This window comes from Phaenicophaeus curvirostris, chromosome 6, assembly GCF_032191515.1.
Source record: "Phaenicophaeus curvirostris isolate KB17595 chromosome 6, BPBGC_Pcur_1.0, whole genome shotgun sequence".
Classification (NCBI taxonomy): Eukaryota; Metazoa; Chordata; class Aves; order Cuculiformes; family Cuculidae; genus Phaenicophaeus; species Phaenicophaeus curvirostris.
The window spans coordinates 21771730-21788530 of record NC_091397.1 but is presented as its reverse complement, the minus strand read 5'-3'; the positions used below and the strand labels follow the sequence as shown (position 1 = coordinate 21788530).

General features: G+C 38.6%; 1 protein-coding gene across 1 annotated transcript in view; it reads left to right on the top strand.

Moving 5' to 3' along the window:
• Positions 1-300: 300 nt before the first annotated feature.
• Positions 301-16801, top strand: part of LOC138721927 (macrophage mannose receptor 1-like) — a 32628-nt gene continuing 16127 nt past the window's right edge. The window contains exons 1-18 of the mRNA XM_069859526.1: positions 301-478; positions 2017-2415; positions 3367-3540; positions 4493-4657; positions 4966-5082; positions 6005-6148; positions 7464-7646; positions 7830-7984; positions 8829-8942; positions 9571-9686; positions 10470-10618; positions 11029-11228; positions 11620-11741; positions 12484-12571; positions 13257-13401; positions 13866-13901; positions 13990-14159; positions 15434-15501. Coding sequence (XP_069715627.1) covers positions 418-478; positions 2017-2415; positions 3367-3540; positions 4493-4657; positions 4966-5082; positions 6005-6148; positions 7464-7646; positions 7830-7984; positions 8829-8942; positions 9571-9686; positions 10470-10618; positions 11029-11228; positions 11620-11741; positions 12484-12571; positions 13257-13401; positions 13866-13901; positions 13990-14159; positions 15434-15501 — 2606 coding nt within the window. The 5' untranslated portion in view covers positions 301-417. The remainder of the gene's footprint in view (positions 479-2016; positions 2416-3366; positions 3541-4492; positions 4658-4965; positions 5083-6004; positions 6149-7463; positions 7647-7829; positions 7985-8828; positions 8943-9570; positions 9687-10469; positions 10619-11028; positions 11229-11619; positions 11742-12483; positions 12572-13256; positions 13402-13865; positions 13902-13989; positions 14160-15433; positions 15502-16801) is intronic.

Sequence of the window (16801 nt, the reverse complement as noted above, 5' to 3'; positions counted from 1 at the left end):
TTTATTGATAAGGACAAATCTTCCTTTTCTTTTTTTATGTTTGTCCTTTATTTTTTGTAAAGAGCCATTCATGGCACATTCTTGATGAAAATAAAGATCCTGAATTGTAAGGTATGTCTCCAAAAATCCTCATGAAAATGTTACCTAATAGGACTTATGGAAGAGAAAACTTTTATAGAGTAGAGAAAATAGCTTAGAATGCAAAGTTTATTCATTAATGTATTATTTCAAAATTACTCATGTGACATGATGCAGTTCCTTATTTGCAACTCAGAACTTCCCTGTATCTGTTGGGTCTTAAAAACTGAAGAGGATTTGTTAATCCAGTTCAGTGGAGAAGAGTTTTCTTGCAAGGTACAGGTTCGGTCTTCAGCATCAACTTGATGTGAAGGGGAGAAGGGAGTGAAGTATTTGGCCATGGCTATCTGTATGCTCTTGATTTTTCTTTTTTCCTTCAGAACAACTCTTCAAACATCTGGTAAGCCTTTGTCCTCTGCTGAGTATGGAGGTTTATGAGTTCTTTTTCATGCTTTCCTTGGTGGACAGTAATCTTAGATCTACTCATAGAAAGTAATTTGAAAAAGTTTTATTCAGCTCTAAAAATTGGTGATATCTGTGTAGGCGTTCTGTTTCCTTAACTCAGTTTTCAGTTTGGTGTAGGAGTGAAATATGCCACCAGATGCGGGTCTAATGTAGACAGAGATGGTTCTTGAAAATCAGTCAACTGAATGCAGAAAATGCAGAAATGACTTCATTGGAGTTTAGAAGAGCTCAGATGTATAGGGCAATGTCCTCTCAGGAGGTACAGAACCATAGAATAATGTGTGCTCTGAGTTTGTAGACAGCTCTTACAGGCTAAGGCATAGTGATAGTTGCATATTGAAATCCCATTTCCGAGATGACAGTTTTAGGAAGGACCTTAAAAGCTTCTGTCTGCGAGATTTCAGACACTCTAACTGCTGAAAGGAAAACAAATGACGCTGCATCTGCAGTTTGTTCTAGCACAATGCTCCCATCTAGAGAACTGAGGGAGTACAGTGTTATTCCTTGAATGGCATCAGGGACTAGCCAATGTTAGTCCACTACAGGATAATTTCTTCTGTGCAAGTTTTGGCCAAGACCAACCTGGCTTTAACCCTTTCTCCCTCTAGTCTTCTCAAGAACTGCTGCAACAGGAAAGATCTGCCAGGGGAAATGCCATCTGGTTTGTTCAAGTCTGCAGCCTTTCAGGCTGTTCAACTGCTCCCTCGCAGCTCTGGGGTGTGTGGGATTATGAAACTCCATTTAACTATTCCACCCCTGACAAGAAACCTTGAGTGGCAGTAAAACTCTATGAAACAGCAGAGTAAATTGGGTGATGATGATGTTACTTACAGAGGAGCTAAGGAGACTTGCAAAAATGGTCAAGGTTTGGAGCAGGCTGCAGTTGTGCTTCTATTTTGAAGCTGGTCTTAAGAAACAAAACTCAGTTGTGCAACGTCTCACACTTCTGTTTACAAGTGTATCTGTTATGTTAATGGAATTTGGGATCTGTTCTCAGTAGTGAAGTAGTGATGCTGCAAGTCGTGGCTGAAAACCAGAACATCATTCTGGGCCAAATGTAAAAAAAGGTTGAATTTTGAGTCTGTAAACTGTTTTTTAATAGCCGTAAAGCAAAAAGTCCTTATACTTGCAGAATTAAAGCCTGTTTAATATGCTCTGTGGTGATGGAACTTTGAAGAACTTATGGAATTTATTAATAGTCTTGTTGAATGGCATTTTGAGAACAGTGTGTTTTAAGGAGGTATGTGAGGAAAAGGAATTTTTCTTGAAAGAGCTATATTTCCAGCCTCTGTGTTGCTTGCATCTTAAGAACATTTTGACGAATATCCTTCATACTGATGATTACCCTCCCTTAATTTCTTTCTCTATGGACTCTACACAATCAGTTTTTTGTTGCAGCTGTCTATCAAATAGCAGGACTTACCTCGTATGAAACCTTTCCTCAGATGTTTGCATTCTCATTTTACTTTATAGATAGTGGAATATTTTTGATCTATAACGAAGACAGCAAGCTATGCGCCCAAGCCCAAAACCCTAACTCGGTCACAACTGCCACTTGTGATGAGCACAATGAGTTTCAAAGGTTCAAGTGGGTCTCTGCCACGCAGCTGCTGAGCATGGCACTCAAGCTGTGTCTTGGAGTACTTGCTAAGGAGGACGAGGCTGCCATCACATTGGAATCCTGTAACAGGACGAATGAGCTCCAGTGGTGGGAATGTAGAAATGAGACACTTGCAACCCACAGCAAGGATTTATTTTTCAACTATGGCAAAGGGAAGGGGAAGAAAACCAGGTTGTCCGAAGGATCAGACAAAGGGAGCAGGTGGAAAATCCACGGATCTGCAGACAGCATCTGCTCTCAGCATTATGAGGGTGAGTACTGAAAATTAATCTCTTTTTCTAGGTAACCTGGCTGCCCCTATTTACAAAGTATTCCACCACCTGCCTGTCATGCAGCAACCCTTTACTTACAGTGGTCTCAGTAGCATAGCTAGCTATAAATAAGGTGTAAAATTGTAAAGCAAATTTGACTGTATTTTTCTTTTCTGCATAACTGGGAAAGTGCAATTCATTCAAATGATAGAATAAAAGGACAAAGGCATATGATGTAACCATAATGGAGAATGGCAATTGTGTTTGTACAGCAACAGCAGGAAGAAATCAATGATTGTTTCAAAATATGTCTGATTAATTTGTAGAAGTGGTGATATTTATTGCTGCCATTATTTGGTTTGACCATGTGCTGTTTCTAAGAGGTTAATTTCTAGTTAACATAGGTGTAATCCATTTTTAATAGTGTGTACCTGGCATTTCCTATGTGCAGCAAGAAGAAAAAGTCAGAAAAAGCAAAACTGCTTAGTGATTTAAGGTGCAATAAATCCTAACACTGTGACAAAGAGCACTAGAGAGTCAGCCCTCCTTTTTCTGCATTACTATCCCTCTTGGGCTATGCAGTGTGAGCATCTAGGCTCAAGTGTTCAACCTCATTTCTACTGTGCCACCAGCAGTGTGGGAAGTTAAATAACAAGGGCTGAGATTTTTGCTGTACCTTTACAACAATTCTAGGTGGAACGAAGTTTGTTATAATTTTGTTCAGAGAGCAGCAAAGTAGACAGACAGCAGATTAGATATGAATTCTGAATGTCCTGCCATAATCATACCTGATTAGCACAACAGCCTTGGAAGGCTTTATAGTAACGAAGTACTGTTGGGTTGAGCTCTTGTACAGCCCAACTATGTCTGTGGAGAGCTGCCTATGTGCTGATACTGTGATGCACATTTATTACCAGTAGTACTAATATTGATCTATGTTTCTCTCTGTAGATATGTACACGTTGGGAGGAAATGCCTTTGGTGCACCTTGTGTGTTCCCTTTTAAGTTCAACCATAAATGGCATGCTGAGTGCATCCCTCGGAAGGATGATGCAGGCTCTCTCTGGTGTGCTACTACTTCAGATTTTGATAAAGACCATGTTTTTGGAAATTGTCCACTAAAAGGTAATTTACTTATATATATTTCTGGAAAGACATTAAGCAAAAGTTCCATCCACTCTCATGGCCAAAATCTCCTTGGAATGCGGAAGAAGCATTGGATAGCGAATTGTATTCTAGTTAGCCTAGCTCACTGGTGAGCTATGCAATGATAAAATGAGGTATCTTTTCTTCACTTTCACTACTTCTGCAGCAGAGGTGAATAGCAGCCCTACAGTGCTTGCAGAGCTGGTGCACATGGGGAGTATTATGAGGGTAGTGACTGGGACTGACAGCAAAAGGGAGAGAAAACTCCTAGAATTAGGTAAGAAGAAACTCAAGGCAAATGAAAGGCAGGAAGGAGTGCAACAGATGGGGAAAGTGAGATACAGGGAAGTAGGAGACTGTTCTGTGTCGTAGGATGGGGCAGAGAACAGAAGCACTGGAGTGAATGGAAGGGTGCAGGTTACTGACAGAGATCCTCATCTGCCTTCAGTTCTCCAGTGCTCCTTTCACAAATCATCCAACAAAGTTTTCCAATAATCCCAGCGCTAATTCCATACCTCTTCACTCTTGCTTCACACCTGACTAACTGGAAACAATAATTTCTGTAATTTTGGAGGTGTGGGAGAGCATAAGAGCCGTCCCACAGTAAGAAATGTGTTTGCAGACCAAGATTTTCTGAATGGGGAATAGAGAGATGTGTGTGTATGGGTAATCAGCGAGTTGATTAATGTGGACTGAACTGTGAGAGAAGTAGATAAGTTACATAAATAAAAAGTAACAGAATCGATGTAGACAAATTCCTTAGGCAATTAATGTATTATTGATATTAAACAAAGTATATTCAAGTGGGTCAAACTATACAAAAAAAATAGCAAATCATACAGTTACAAAGTTTTAGTGTGCAGTGAAGATTTTGTTTCCTGTGTTCACAAACATGATTATCTTGTCAAGATGCTGTTATCATGTTTTATAGACACCATGCAGAACGACCTTTGGAAAACAAATCCTGTGACTGGAACTCGGTACCAGATAAATGTACACTCACTTTTGACATGGCACCAAGCAAGAAAAAGCTGCCAGCAGCAGAATGCAGAATTATTAAGTGTCACAGACCCTCATGAAGAAATGTATTTATTAGGTAAAGTAAAAAAACCCACAAATTAATGCATATGTTTAAAATGTAGATCAGCTGCAAGAGCTTTAACATGGAGACTTAGACTTACCTTGTGAAAACAGATGTTAGTGACATTCTTAAAAAACCTCTCTTTCTCACAAAAAATTGTACCAAAATAGTGGAAAAAATCCAACCCATATTAAAAACAAAATCACTACTATTACACTTCTCCTTTTCCCAGGCTTCGAAATCTTATTTCAAGTTGCATTGAATTAACTTACAGAATCAGTGGCATTTAATAACTTGACTGTTTGTTTCTTTTGGCTGTTTAGGGCTCACCAGTGACCTGGGTGTCAATGTGAGGCTCTGGACCGGACTTTTCCATGCGCTTGACAGTGGCTGGCAGTGGACTGGGGGCAGCCCTTTCAGGTACCTCAACTGGGCTCCAGGTAAGTGCACTTTTTCTGAAACAATGATCAATGTCTGGGCCAAAATTCTTTTCTCCAAATTCCTGTTACCTAATTCCTTTAGCTTTACAGAAATTTCAAAGCTTAGAGGGGATTATGCGAATGGTAGGGTATGACAGTAATAGGGATAGCACCAGAGATGGCTCGCCATTCATTTGAATTTCCAAGAAAAAGCAGATTACTCATCTAAGAAAACAGTTGAAACCAAACGTCTACAGCTCATTCTGTAATTTTTTCTGTCCATAATTTTCCTGTTGGACATATTAGTCAAACAAAAAACTCATGAAAAATTATATAAGATAAAGTAAAGAAAAGAAAAAAATACAAAGAGAAAGATGGCATAAAAAATATTTTCAATTGTTCTTCTCAGTTACTTCTTATAACATTTATCTGATGTACATTATCACAGTAAGTTTCCATTCCTTTCTTAGGATCTTAGTCATCATCTTGCACGTTGCCATATTATCTATTTTCACAGCAGCTGTTGTAACTACTGGAAAATCCAAAGGGCAGGCACTCCCATGGAATTAAATATACATTTCATGTCAAGTATTTAACAATAAAGGATGTCGAGTTGTTCGCAGCACTACCACTCCATAGGGAATTTATATAAAAGCTTAATTTGCATAAAGTTTCTTTTTCTGTATGCTGCAGTACTTCAGACACACTGAATTTCTTCTTAAGCAGTGCATGGGAGAAGAGGAAGTCTCATGTTTGAAATGCTGACCCTCTCTCTTGGCCATCCCACTGCTGCTCCTTCACCTCCTTCTTTTGGAAATCAGCACTCTAAAGAATAATACGCCAATGACAACTGCAAGAGACTTGTATGTTCCCTCCTGTGATGAGGTGAAAATTTTCAGTGTTAACAGAGGGATTCTTTGTATGTTTTACCTGTTTTCTAAAGGAAGTCCATCTGTAGAATCTGGAAAAATATGTGGAACTTTCCAAGGCAGGAACGGCAAATGGGAAAACCAGGTGTGTGATCTGAAACAGGGATATATCTGCCAAAAAAGAAACTCTTCCTCAGATTCCTCCATCATTGCCTCAAGTAAGTTGGTCAAAAAATAAGGGGTTTTTTTTCTGTGGGTGAAGAATACTGGGAAGTTACCATATATGAAATCACAGTATATGGTCAAAACAGAAGTGTGACCCTTGTCGACCTGGATGATGATGTTTAGAGGTTGTCTATAATTTTGAAAAGGTGCAAGGGTACTAAAGAAGGAAGAATTATGCATTCAGTCATGATATCCAATCCACAATACTAATGAATATACTGTGCTCTAAAAATTTCACTGAAGATATGTTCTCTAACAAGATGTGAACCAGAGTTCATGTTCCCCCTGCTCTCTCTGATGCTTTATGCTCTGTTCTAAAAAGGAAAAATGTAAAATTTTGGGGCTTCTACCTTTTCCCAATAGAGTTCCTTTTCCACCTGAGGCAGACTAGGTCTTATCTATGTGAAGAAAATGGTGTGCAGCTACTTCACCTGAGAATTCCCAGTATACTACTAACCCTCCAGTAACTTCCTCAACTACCTATAGACTAGTATATAAGATCATTCACTGGCCTGGGAGATGAACGGCACAACATAGCTGGCACCCTGTACATTCTGGCTGTGTCCAGACACCTTACTGGGAATGGTTTATGAGCTATGCTAACCTCCAAACCACGCCTGGAAGTTCCCTAGAGGAATGTTAGTTTGTACAGGTCAAAACCATGTCCAGGGAGCATTGAACAATGTGACTCATCAAATGCCAATGTAGGGTGCACATCTTGCTATCTTCAGTTTACTTTATAGGTGCAGACCATGTGAACCTTCAAAGCAGTGGAAGATGTTTGGTCGTACTAAATTCACATCAAGAAATAGCGGCTAAACAAAGCACATGGCATTTCCATGCAACTAGGATAAACTTGTCTGGGCTCTCTGGTGCATGATTTACGCTGTGCAGGAGCTCAACTGACTCCCAAGCAACTGGTGTTTCCAGAGGAAAAAATATACAAAATCTCCAAAATCCACCAAGATAAAGTCGCTTTGTAGGAAAAGAGGTGTTATTCAGTAAAAAGTGGCTGTACATGGAGCCTCACTGAGGGGGATTTAACATGGAGTTGTGCCCTGCAAGTCTGCATGCCAAATTACCAAGGAGTTATTTCATTCTTTAAAAGAGTTTGTGGTTAGCTCCCAGAACGACTGGAATAGAAAAACCTGTTTTGTATTCTTTGTGATCCTCACACTTTTGTTTCTCTCCTCTACCTGTATGTGCTCCAATTTCTAAAATTCATAGCAGTACTGGTTATTTTCTTTTTGTTTAAAAGAAGGTACTAAACAAGACCTCTCATTAGTTGTTTAAAATATCTTTTTTTAGGTGACTTAAAGCCTTTTAAGTGCCCCAGGAAATGGGTAGCATATGCAGGTCATTGCTACAGAATTTACAGAACACCCAAAATATGGAAAGAAGCCCAGTCTTCCTGTCGAAAAGAAGATGGAGAGCTGATGAGTATTCATAATATTGAGGAGTACAGTTTTACACTGTCTCAGCTTGGGTACAGTGAGTATTCCTGCAGGTCACTTTGTTTATCTGGAATTATAGCATTACTACTATTCATTTAATCATTGTAACCTTCATCTTAAATGTTTTTTAGAAAGTCCTTGTTCAATCAAAATTGGGTATGAGATGTGATTGCTCTGTATTAAGACATAGCCATATCCACAGTTACCTTTGTGTTCACAGAGCCAGATGATGAACTGTGGATTGGTCTAAATGACTTCAGGATTCGAATGTATTTTGAATGGAGTGATGGGACACCTGTGACGTATACCAAATGGCATCACGGAGAGCCAACCCACACACAGAATAAGGCAGACTGCATCGTTATGATGGGAGAGGTAAAGAATCACTCTTCTGCTTTCATGCTTTCTTCTAATCCTTTGTGCCACCAAAAGGAAAACAACTGTGATAAAAATACGGAACAAAAAAAAAGTAAAAAGGGACAAGAATTTTAACGGTTCTTAGGAATTTGGTTTAATTCAGAATCTCTTAGTGTGGAAGGAGACTGGACACCAGATCTAGCAAGGTTATGGTAGAGCGCCAGAAGCAGTGCACTGTGCTGAGACTTCGTCTGTTCCACAAGTTACAACAAGTCTCCCATTTGAAATTGGTTGAAGTCATCATCCCCATTCAACATGGTAGATAATGAAGCAAGTACTTTCTCGTGTTTCCTCTATACCTGAAATAAAGGCTTATTAGAGCTACTTTGGAGGCTTATATTAACGGAGGCACAAAATAATTTCACACAAACAATTCTATCTTGTTTTGTACTCAGCACAAAATGACGTAATACTATGGATAAAAGCCAAACTATATATTTTTGTATTTTATGTTTAGTTTAGTCTGCATTTCCTTGCTACTGTCATCTGGTTATATGAACGTAAGAAATACTGTGCGGGTGATTCTAGAACATTGTGTTTCCTTCCTACTCTCATCAGCCTCTGAACCTTTAATACATGCAAACCTCATTCTCACACCTCTGAGAAAATATGGGCCTTATAGGCTTTATTGTGTTCCCTGTTTGGAAGTTTTGGAGAAATCATCAAGGCAAGGAAGAAAGCCAAAACAGCCACAGCCACATGAAGAGACAAGTGTTCTCTCTGAGGATGGTGAATATTTCTGTTGGATCTGGATTTTCTCTAGATTTCACTTGCCTCTGTGGTTTCTTTTTCCCATGTTCAGGATGGATCCTGGGCTGACAGTGCTTGTGAAAAAAAACTTGGTTACATCTGTAAAAGGAAACCTTTGTCAGAAGAATCAGGGGAAGATGAGCTTACTTACCCAGGCTGCCAGAAAGTAAGTGTAAAACAAAAGCAGTGAAAGGTTGTTGTGTCTTACTTTCACCTATGATGGTGAGTATTACAGAGTCAATTATTTTGACTGTTTTTAATTGAGCCCTAAAACTCTGTTAATTTTGTATGTGTTAATACTTCTCAGAGCAATGGGGAATTTTTTTCTTTGTTAAAGTAAAATTTAGATTGACTTTTAGATTGACATAGAAGGTGCTCTCCACTTGACATTACTCAGTTCATGCAGCCTTCTCAATTCAATCGATCCACCAGAGGAGGCAGGAGTATTTGGGTTGACTCTTTTGCAACTTGTTTGTAGCCTTTTGCAACAGCTACAATTACACAATGAGAAGGTAGAACAGGCTTTCCACAAGGAGCCGTAAAGTGGCTCTGAGCATGCTTGCCAGCTCCCAGTCATTACCACAGCTCATTGCTCACAAAGCCCCTCTGTGTATCCTTCACCAAGGGGCAAGACATGCAGATGTGGTTACAAAAACTTTGTCTGATTATCCACTTCATTTCCCCCCATGGCCCCTGAGATTAATTTTGACTTGGGGTGTGGTATTAATTTAACTTTTGGAAGTTGTGCACAACCTGAAAGCTGTTTTGTGCATCTCTGCTATTGACATTGACAGGGCTGGATGAAGCATGGCTTTTACTGCTACTCCGTGGGACAGTTACCAGGAACATTTTCAGAAGCAAAAAAAATATGTGAAGAAAACAAAGGTTACCTGGCTACTGTGACAGACAGGTATGGGAACACAAATTTTAGCTTTCATACGTGCAACCAGGATCAAGAGCCAACCAGAAATCTCTTCCTGCTTAGCAGTTATTCATAGTGTCTCCTGTGACACCATGCCTTTGTTGGAAAACTTAGGATGGAACTAAAGAAGTATTAGAAAATAGGTCAGAGTCTCATATGTCATCAAGACAAACATTTAAGCCATTGTTACTACACACTTGCAGTATTGTTGACCCAATTAAATTGAAAAACTGAGTCAAGCCCCAACAGGTCTTAATTACCAGATTGTTGGATTAAAGCTTATAGTACTGAAAATAAATAGATAAGTATTCAACTATTTATTTCTTCTGGATTTGAGATTTTCAGCCTATTTTTTGCAGCAGACAGTCCTGGAAACTTACACTTTATAGAATAAAAGTAGATACTTTCCCCAGAGTAACAAGATTCAAATATCTAGAACTTGTCATAAAGCTCAATAAAACACTGAATTGCTTATTTATACAGAATGAATAACCACATATGTATTAACATAAGTATTGTTTGGCCTGTGTTTTCCATTGTGCAGTACAAAAGGAGAAAAGTATCACTAAATTCTAAACATGATTCACATTAACAAAATATAAAAATAAAAATATCAGAATTAGAGCTATAAAAGGGAAATCACTACCCTTGCTTCAAACCATACTTATGTTTTCCCACATTAACTTTACCATATTTGCTACAAGGAACTGCTTGAAGAAATGAACAAATTATGATAAAATGTGACATCAATTTGTTACTTACTCTTTGCAGATATGAACAAGCTTTTTTGACTTCTGTAATTGGATTCAATCCAGCAAAGTATTTCTGGATTGGTCTCTCAGATACAGAGGAGCCAGGGACATTTAAATGGACCAACGGGGATGCAGTCACCTTCACTCATTGGAACGCAGAAATGCCTGGTACATGCCATGGGGTTTGCATCTCTGAGTTTCTGCTCTGGGTCCCAAGAAGTGAGGGTTTGGAAGCTAAATAGTGATCTAGAACCTCTGCTGGCATGAAGTGGCAAAAACAACATTGTAACTTTCTGTTTGTGCTAAAGGGATTAAATCAGTGACCATGGTAGCTCCTTCCAATAGACCACCTGGGACTGCACATGTCCGTTGCTCACATTCACTGTTGTTTGGTGGTTTTGATGGATGATTCATAGACTAATGCAAAAAGAATTCGGTAAAATATATTTAATGCATGTGAGCTATTGTGAGTTACTGCAATCCACAGTGGGGACAGGTTACATTTAATTAAGTAGCATATGCTTTGAGTAGATGCAGCTATTTATCAATAAGGTTTGAAAATTTTATGTTTCATAAAGGAAGGGAGTCAGGCTGTGTGGCCATGATAACAGGAACATCAGCAGGATTGTGGGATATTTTGAACTGTGAAGAAAGAAATATGTTTGTCTGCAAGCAGCTTGTGGAGGGAGTGACACCCCCTCCTCCTCCAACGACGACCCCTCTCCCATGGTGCCCAGATGAATGGCAATCCATTCCTCAGAGCAGCTTCTGCTTCAAAGTAGGTATTTAAATTTTGAATGCAAAAGCTTGTGATTTCAATTAAGCATATGTTTCATGTATGTGTGGAAGTTGGATTTTAGCCTGCCTACCTGGCAGATGGTCCATTGTAACACATCTCCAGCCAGCCCCAGGTAGCGTGTCAGGGAAGTGATGGAAAGTGCTGTATGTAGGTTGAACTAAGTTTGGAGTCACTGAGACTCAGAGATGATGAAAAAAATCTAAGCTGCAATAATCAAATTTGATAGATGACCATGGGCTTATGGTTGTACAATTAAATAGTGAATGATAAAACTAGAGAACAAGACATTAGAAGAAGGATAGAAGTCCAGAATGCTGTTTCTAAGTTTCCGTAACACCCACCACAGTGTTTGATTGTCCACTTCTTATAGATTTTTCAGGGAGGAAGGGAGAAAATGCAAACATGGTTTGGTGCAAGAGATGTTTGCAGAGCCATTGGAGGAGATCTGGCATGTATTCACAGTGAAGAAGAGCAAAATCTAATATCTAGCTTGTAAGTATCTGTACGGTGCATCTTTTAAATGTAGGGAGAAAAAAAAATCACATTTAAAAATTACCTTCCTAAAAGAGGTAAAGGATTTCTGGTAATCAATGTCTACTTTTCAAAGATGAATTATATCCTTGCAAAATGGCAGAAGTAAATGGGTAGAAAGAGATGAGGAATAGGGTTTCTCAGCAGACCTCATGGATTGAAGTAGCCTGAACATACACAAAAATGGAAGAAAGATCATCAAAGCTGCTTTCAAATGAGTTTAGTTCAAAAGGATAAACTCCATCTTTTTAGCTCATTTGCAATTAATCAGTAAATTTAATACACTTGAATAAAGGAGTTGTTTCTGCTGGTTTTTTTTCCCTTAGGTAAGAGGAGAAATTGGGAGACTAAGGAAAGCCTTACTTGTATAAATGTTTAAATCAAGCCTATGAGTACAGACAGGTCTGAATTTGGATGTCTAAGCTACTTAGTCAAATTAAGACCTTAAAATATGTTTTCATTTAATTCAGTGTTTGTGGACTCATGACATCTGTGATCCTTCCCATGAAGCTCTGTGTTTCACTGCTTCCTGTCATGTGCAGTGCCAGGGTGTGTTTTTCCCTACATGGCAGTTGGCTGATTACTTTATATGACTATCTCAAATGATACTTCAAGTATCAAAACACTGAGAACAACGTACTGACATAAATTCTCCTTCTCTGTTTCACATTGTGTCTGATTGTCTTTATTTATAACCATTCAGAAGAAGAGAATATCTTCGCTTCTCTTACTGGATGGGTTTAACTGCCTTAGACTCCAGCAGTGGATTTACATGGAGCGATGGCTCACCGGTGAGTAAATAATTCATTTTTCCAGCTTTTTGTCTAAGTTTCCACGTATATCTTGGCAGACAGCTCTCACAACTCTTCCTATACAAGTTGCAAATGTCCTTAGTTCTTTACTACCCAATTCCACTCAAGGAATCAGTTTTTATCTTTTGATAGTGCATAGTTATAGATAACAGTATGACTGTTAGAGTAATGAAATAACACCAAAGGTGATGGAACATCTGCTTTGATCTAAGCTAATCTCTGTATTCCCAATTGTCATTTAGTTTTAGGAATAATTATGTATGTCTATGCAAGCTCGGCTTTGTTGCCCTCACTGTCTTAAGCAGATGAAGGTCTGCAAGGCCCAAGTCCATGTGGCAGTACTGGTAGATTATCTCAGGTTAAAGCATCAGAGCGGGATAACCAGCCCAGGGGTCAAAGGATGGTGCTTATGTACTTCTTTCTAGAGCTTGACAGGAGTACTTCATGACTCCTGGTAACAAGGAGGGCAACAACTTCTTATCTTACTAACATGTTGAATCATTACAATATGCAAGGGTCATGTCCTTCTCCTCACAAGGTCTGGCATCAAAGCACAAGATGGACCATGAAATCAAATGAAGTACATTCTTCTTTAACAGGATAATATAAGACAATTGTTTCACTTTAACAGGAAAAGAGAAACAAAGCTCTGTTTCCACTATAGGTAAATTTCGAAAAATGGGCTTATGGAGAACCAAACAATTATGATGGAAATGAAAAATGTGGTGTTTTTTATGGCTACAATAGTATGTACTGGAATGATTTATTTTGTGAACATATGCTGGACTATGTTTGCCAAATAAAAAAAGGTAAGATAACTTTCTTTCTTAAGAAAATTTAGAGGCAGATAAGAGCAGGCCAGATCACGCTATCTGCATGTATTAGAGCCAGCTGTGCCATCAAGTGTGGTAAAATACGCAATACATTTTTAAATTAAATAAAAGCATTTGAAAATTATGAAATCATCCACGAGATACACATGTAAGTTTGGGATGTATGTGCAGCATGTTGAGAAAGTGAAATACTGCAGCCTAAAGGTGGGGTTATTTTTAGTAAGCTTAACTTGTGATCTGCTCTAATGTGGTATTTTGTTGAGCGTAGCACCTTTTTTTTCAGATATACTGAGAAAATTTGTGACAAAAATAAGGATAACCAATAACCCTAAAGATTCATTTTGTTACTTATAATTAAAAATGCTAACAACTCTATAAATATATTTGATTGAGAGATATCTGAGAAGCATAATACACTCAGATTTTGATTTACATTACAGGAGTATCACCGAAACCAGAGCCTACTTCCACGTTCAGTAAGTCTTGTACTTCCAATAACAGAAATAACTTATCATATAATGATGTTAATTTCTACTACTGACTGCTTAATCTTTTGCCTTGCAGATTATGAATATACTGTTGGTGAAGATAACTGGATAATATATAATCACAAAGAATACTACTTCAGCCAGGAACCAATGCCTATGGAAAAAGCCAGAGAATTTTGCAAGAAGAATGATAGTGATCTTGCTGTTATTGAGAGTGAAAGTGAAAAAAATTTTCTTTGGAAATATGTAAGAAACATGTTTTACTTAAAAATTCACCTTTTTGTCCTGCACTGAGGCACCTCTTTCAGCTGGATCACGAAATATTAGAAAGTGGTAACTGACATAAAAAAAATGAGTGCCACCTTTCATTGGCTTATCTACTTAGGAGCTTTGCTATAATCTTGATTTTGATAAATTGCTACATGTAGATAAATCCTCATCTTCTTAACAAGAACACTGTCAGGGTGCAACTTTCAGAAACCCCTGCTCTGTTTGTTGAAATCTATGGTTACTGAGTTTGTTTTACTTTCAAACTCATTATCTTCACAGAATTCAAGAAAATCTTTTCCCTCCCGTTTTTGTCAAAAGCAATTTCAGACTTTCACTAAAAGGTTTAAGCCAGCACTTTTTCTAATAGAAAGAGAGTAACCTGCCAATGATACATTCTTTCGGAATAAGTGTCATACTGTTAAAAAAAAAAAAAAAGAAAATTCCATCCTGTCCTCCACATGACTAAATAATAAAACCTCACCATTTACTTGTACCTCTCAGAAAATTCTCACTGCCCTTTTCCAAAATTCTTAAAAATATTGCTTTAGACTACTTAAGAGGTCATTCTTATCTTTTGCTCCATTTCTTTTTCATTCCATTCCTTTTTTCTTTTTTTAAATACTGGGATTTGGAGAAAAAAATCTGCACTTTTCAATTCAGGCACATAATCTTAGCAACTCCCTACATATTGCAGGCTATGCAATTGTACAACTGAAACTAAAGCAGCATTTGAGAGCTTGCTTATTTTATTTGAAATCTGAGGCTCTGGAGCGAGTCCAGAGAAGAGCAACAAAGTTGGTGAAGGGGCTGGAGAACAAGTCTTATGACGAGCGGCTGAGAGAGCTAGGGTTGTTTAGCCTGGAGAAGAGGAGGCTGAGGGGAGACCTCATTGCTCTCTATAACTACCTGAAAGGACGTTGTAGAGAGGAGGGTGCTGGGCTCTTCTTCCAAGTGACGGGGGACAGGACAAGAGGAAATGGCCTCAAGCTCCGCCAGGGGAGGTTTAGGCTGGACATTAGGAAAAAAATTTTCATGGAAAGGGTCATTGGTCCCTGGCAGAGGCTGCCCAGGGGGGTGGTTGAGTCCCCTTCCCTGGAGATGTTTAAGGCACGGGTGGACGAGGTGCTAAGGGACATGGTTTAGTATTTGATAGGAATGGTTGAACTGGATGATCCGGTGGGTCTCTTCCAACCTGGTTATTCTATGATTCTATGATTCTATGATTAAAATTCTTATTTTTTGTGTTTTAGACTTTCTATAAAGACTGGGGAAATAACTTTTACATTGGCTTAAGTGTTAGCCTTGATAAGACATTCCGGTAAGTTGTCAGAGTCATAATGTGAATATTTGGCATGACTGTCTGTAAGAGACTGTTCTAGTTCAACGATTGACAAAACCTGTCTACAGCCATGTCTTGACATAAAGTGTTAAAATATGATTCTGATCCTCAAGGGAGGACTTATCCTGTAATATTTTGCTATCTATTTCCCTTTCCTTTCATTCCAGGCTCTGCCTTTGCATTAGGAGGCTCTGTTCACTCACAGTGTCTTCCCCTTTTCCTTGTTGGATAAATGATAAAATTGGTTAGAGGTCTTTAGAATGATCCAGATGGTACTTACACACATTACTGAATGTTCAAGCGTTCAAAGAAAAAGAACGCTCAAAACCTGCAGTGAGGCATAATGGTGGTTTTCAAAGATGAAATATGAGTACAGGATAGCCCTTGTCTGTAAAGTAACTTCCAGACTGTTATTCTGCAAAAGCCCAGGGCAGGACAGTTTCAGGCTATATGGAGTCACTACTCTTCTACAAATGTCTTTGTGCCCTAGGAATGTTGTAGACCTCCCATGGAGCCTGAGATGAATTAGAGACAGATTTCTTCTTGGGCACTGTTCTCTTCTTTTCGCATGCCTTTCCCCTTCCTTCTTTTTCTAGTGTCTTCTCCTGGGATTTGAAACTTGGTCAGATATCTCAGCCACTTCATTTCAGCCTTTATTCTGTTGCCTCAAGTTGTCTTTCTAGTCCACAAGCCACAGAAACTGGACAGTGTCATCTCTTGGAGCTCCTGCTTTCTATATCACATCTGCTGCTTAGAAACACTCTAGTTTGTCCAGTTCTCCCTTGCTCTCTCACTAATTTCAATCACCTCTCTGTTGGATGATGGTCACACTATCTATCTTTATATTATTACTCCCAGTTTAGTATATATTGTTTATTCCTGTTTGGCTGAGGAAGGTTTGCAAGTGGGAGCAATGAGGCATCCTGTTGAATTCCTTATTTGCATTATACTTGCTAACACACATATACAGTTTCTTAGTCTCCACAACTGGAAAACAATAAATTACCCTGGAGATGATGTTGTCTGAGGGCTCTCAGTCTTGGAGATTAATATCTTAACTGTCCTTCTTCCAATACAGGAAGGCCTTTTCACTTTTTTCTTGGCTACCTTTTGAGAATAAATTTGTGAGCCACCAAACTAGAAAATTATTGTTACACAATTGAAAGCAATAGTTATATAATATTAAAGATTTCCTTTGTTTAACAATATCATTCCCAGTGATCCTGAATAGGTAGTTCAAGATTCTCTAACGTGTTACTGCTTTTGGATCCAGGACATT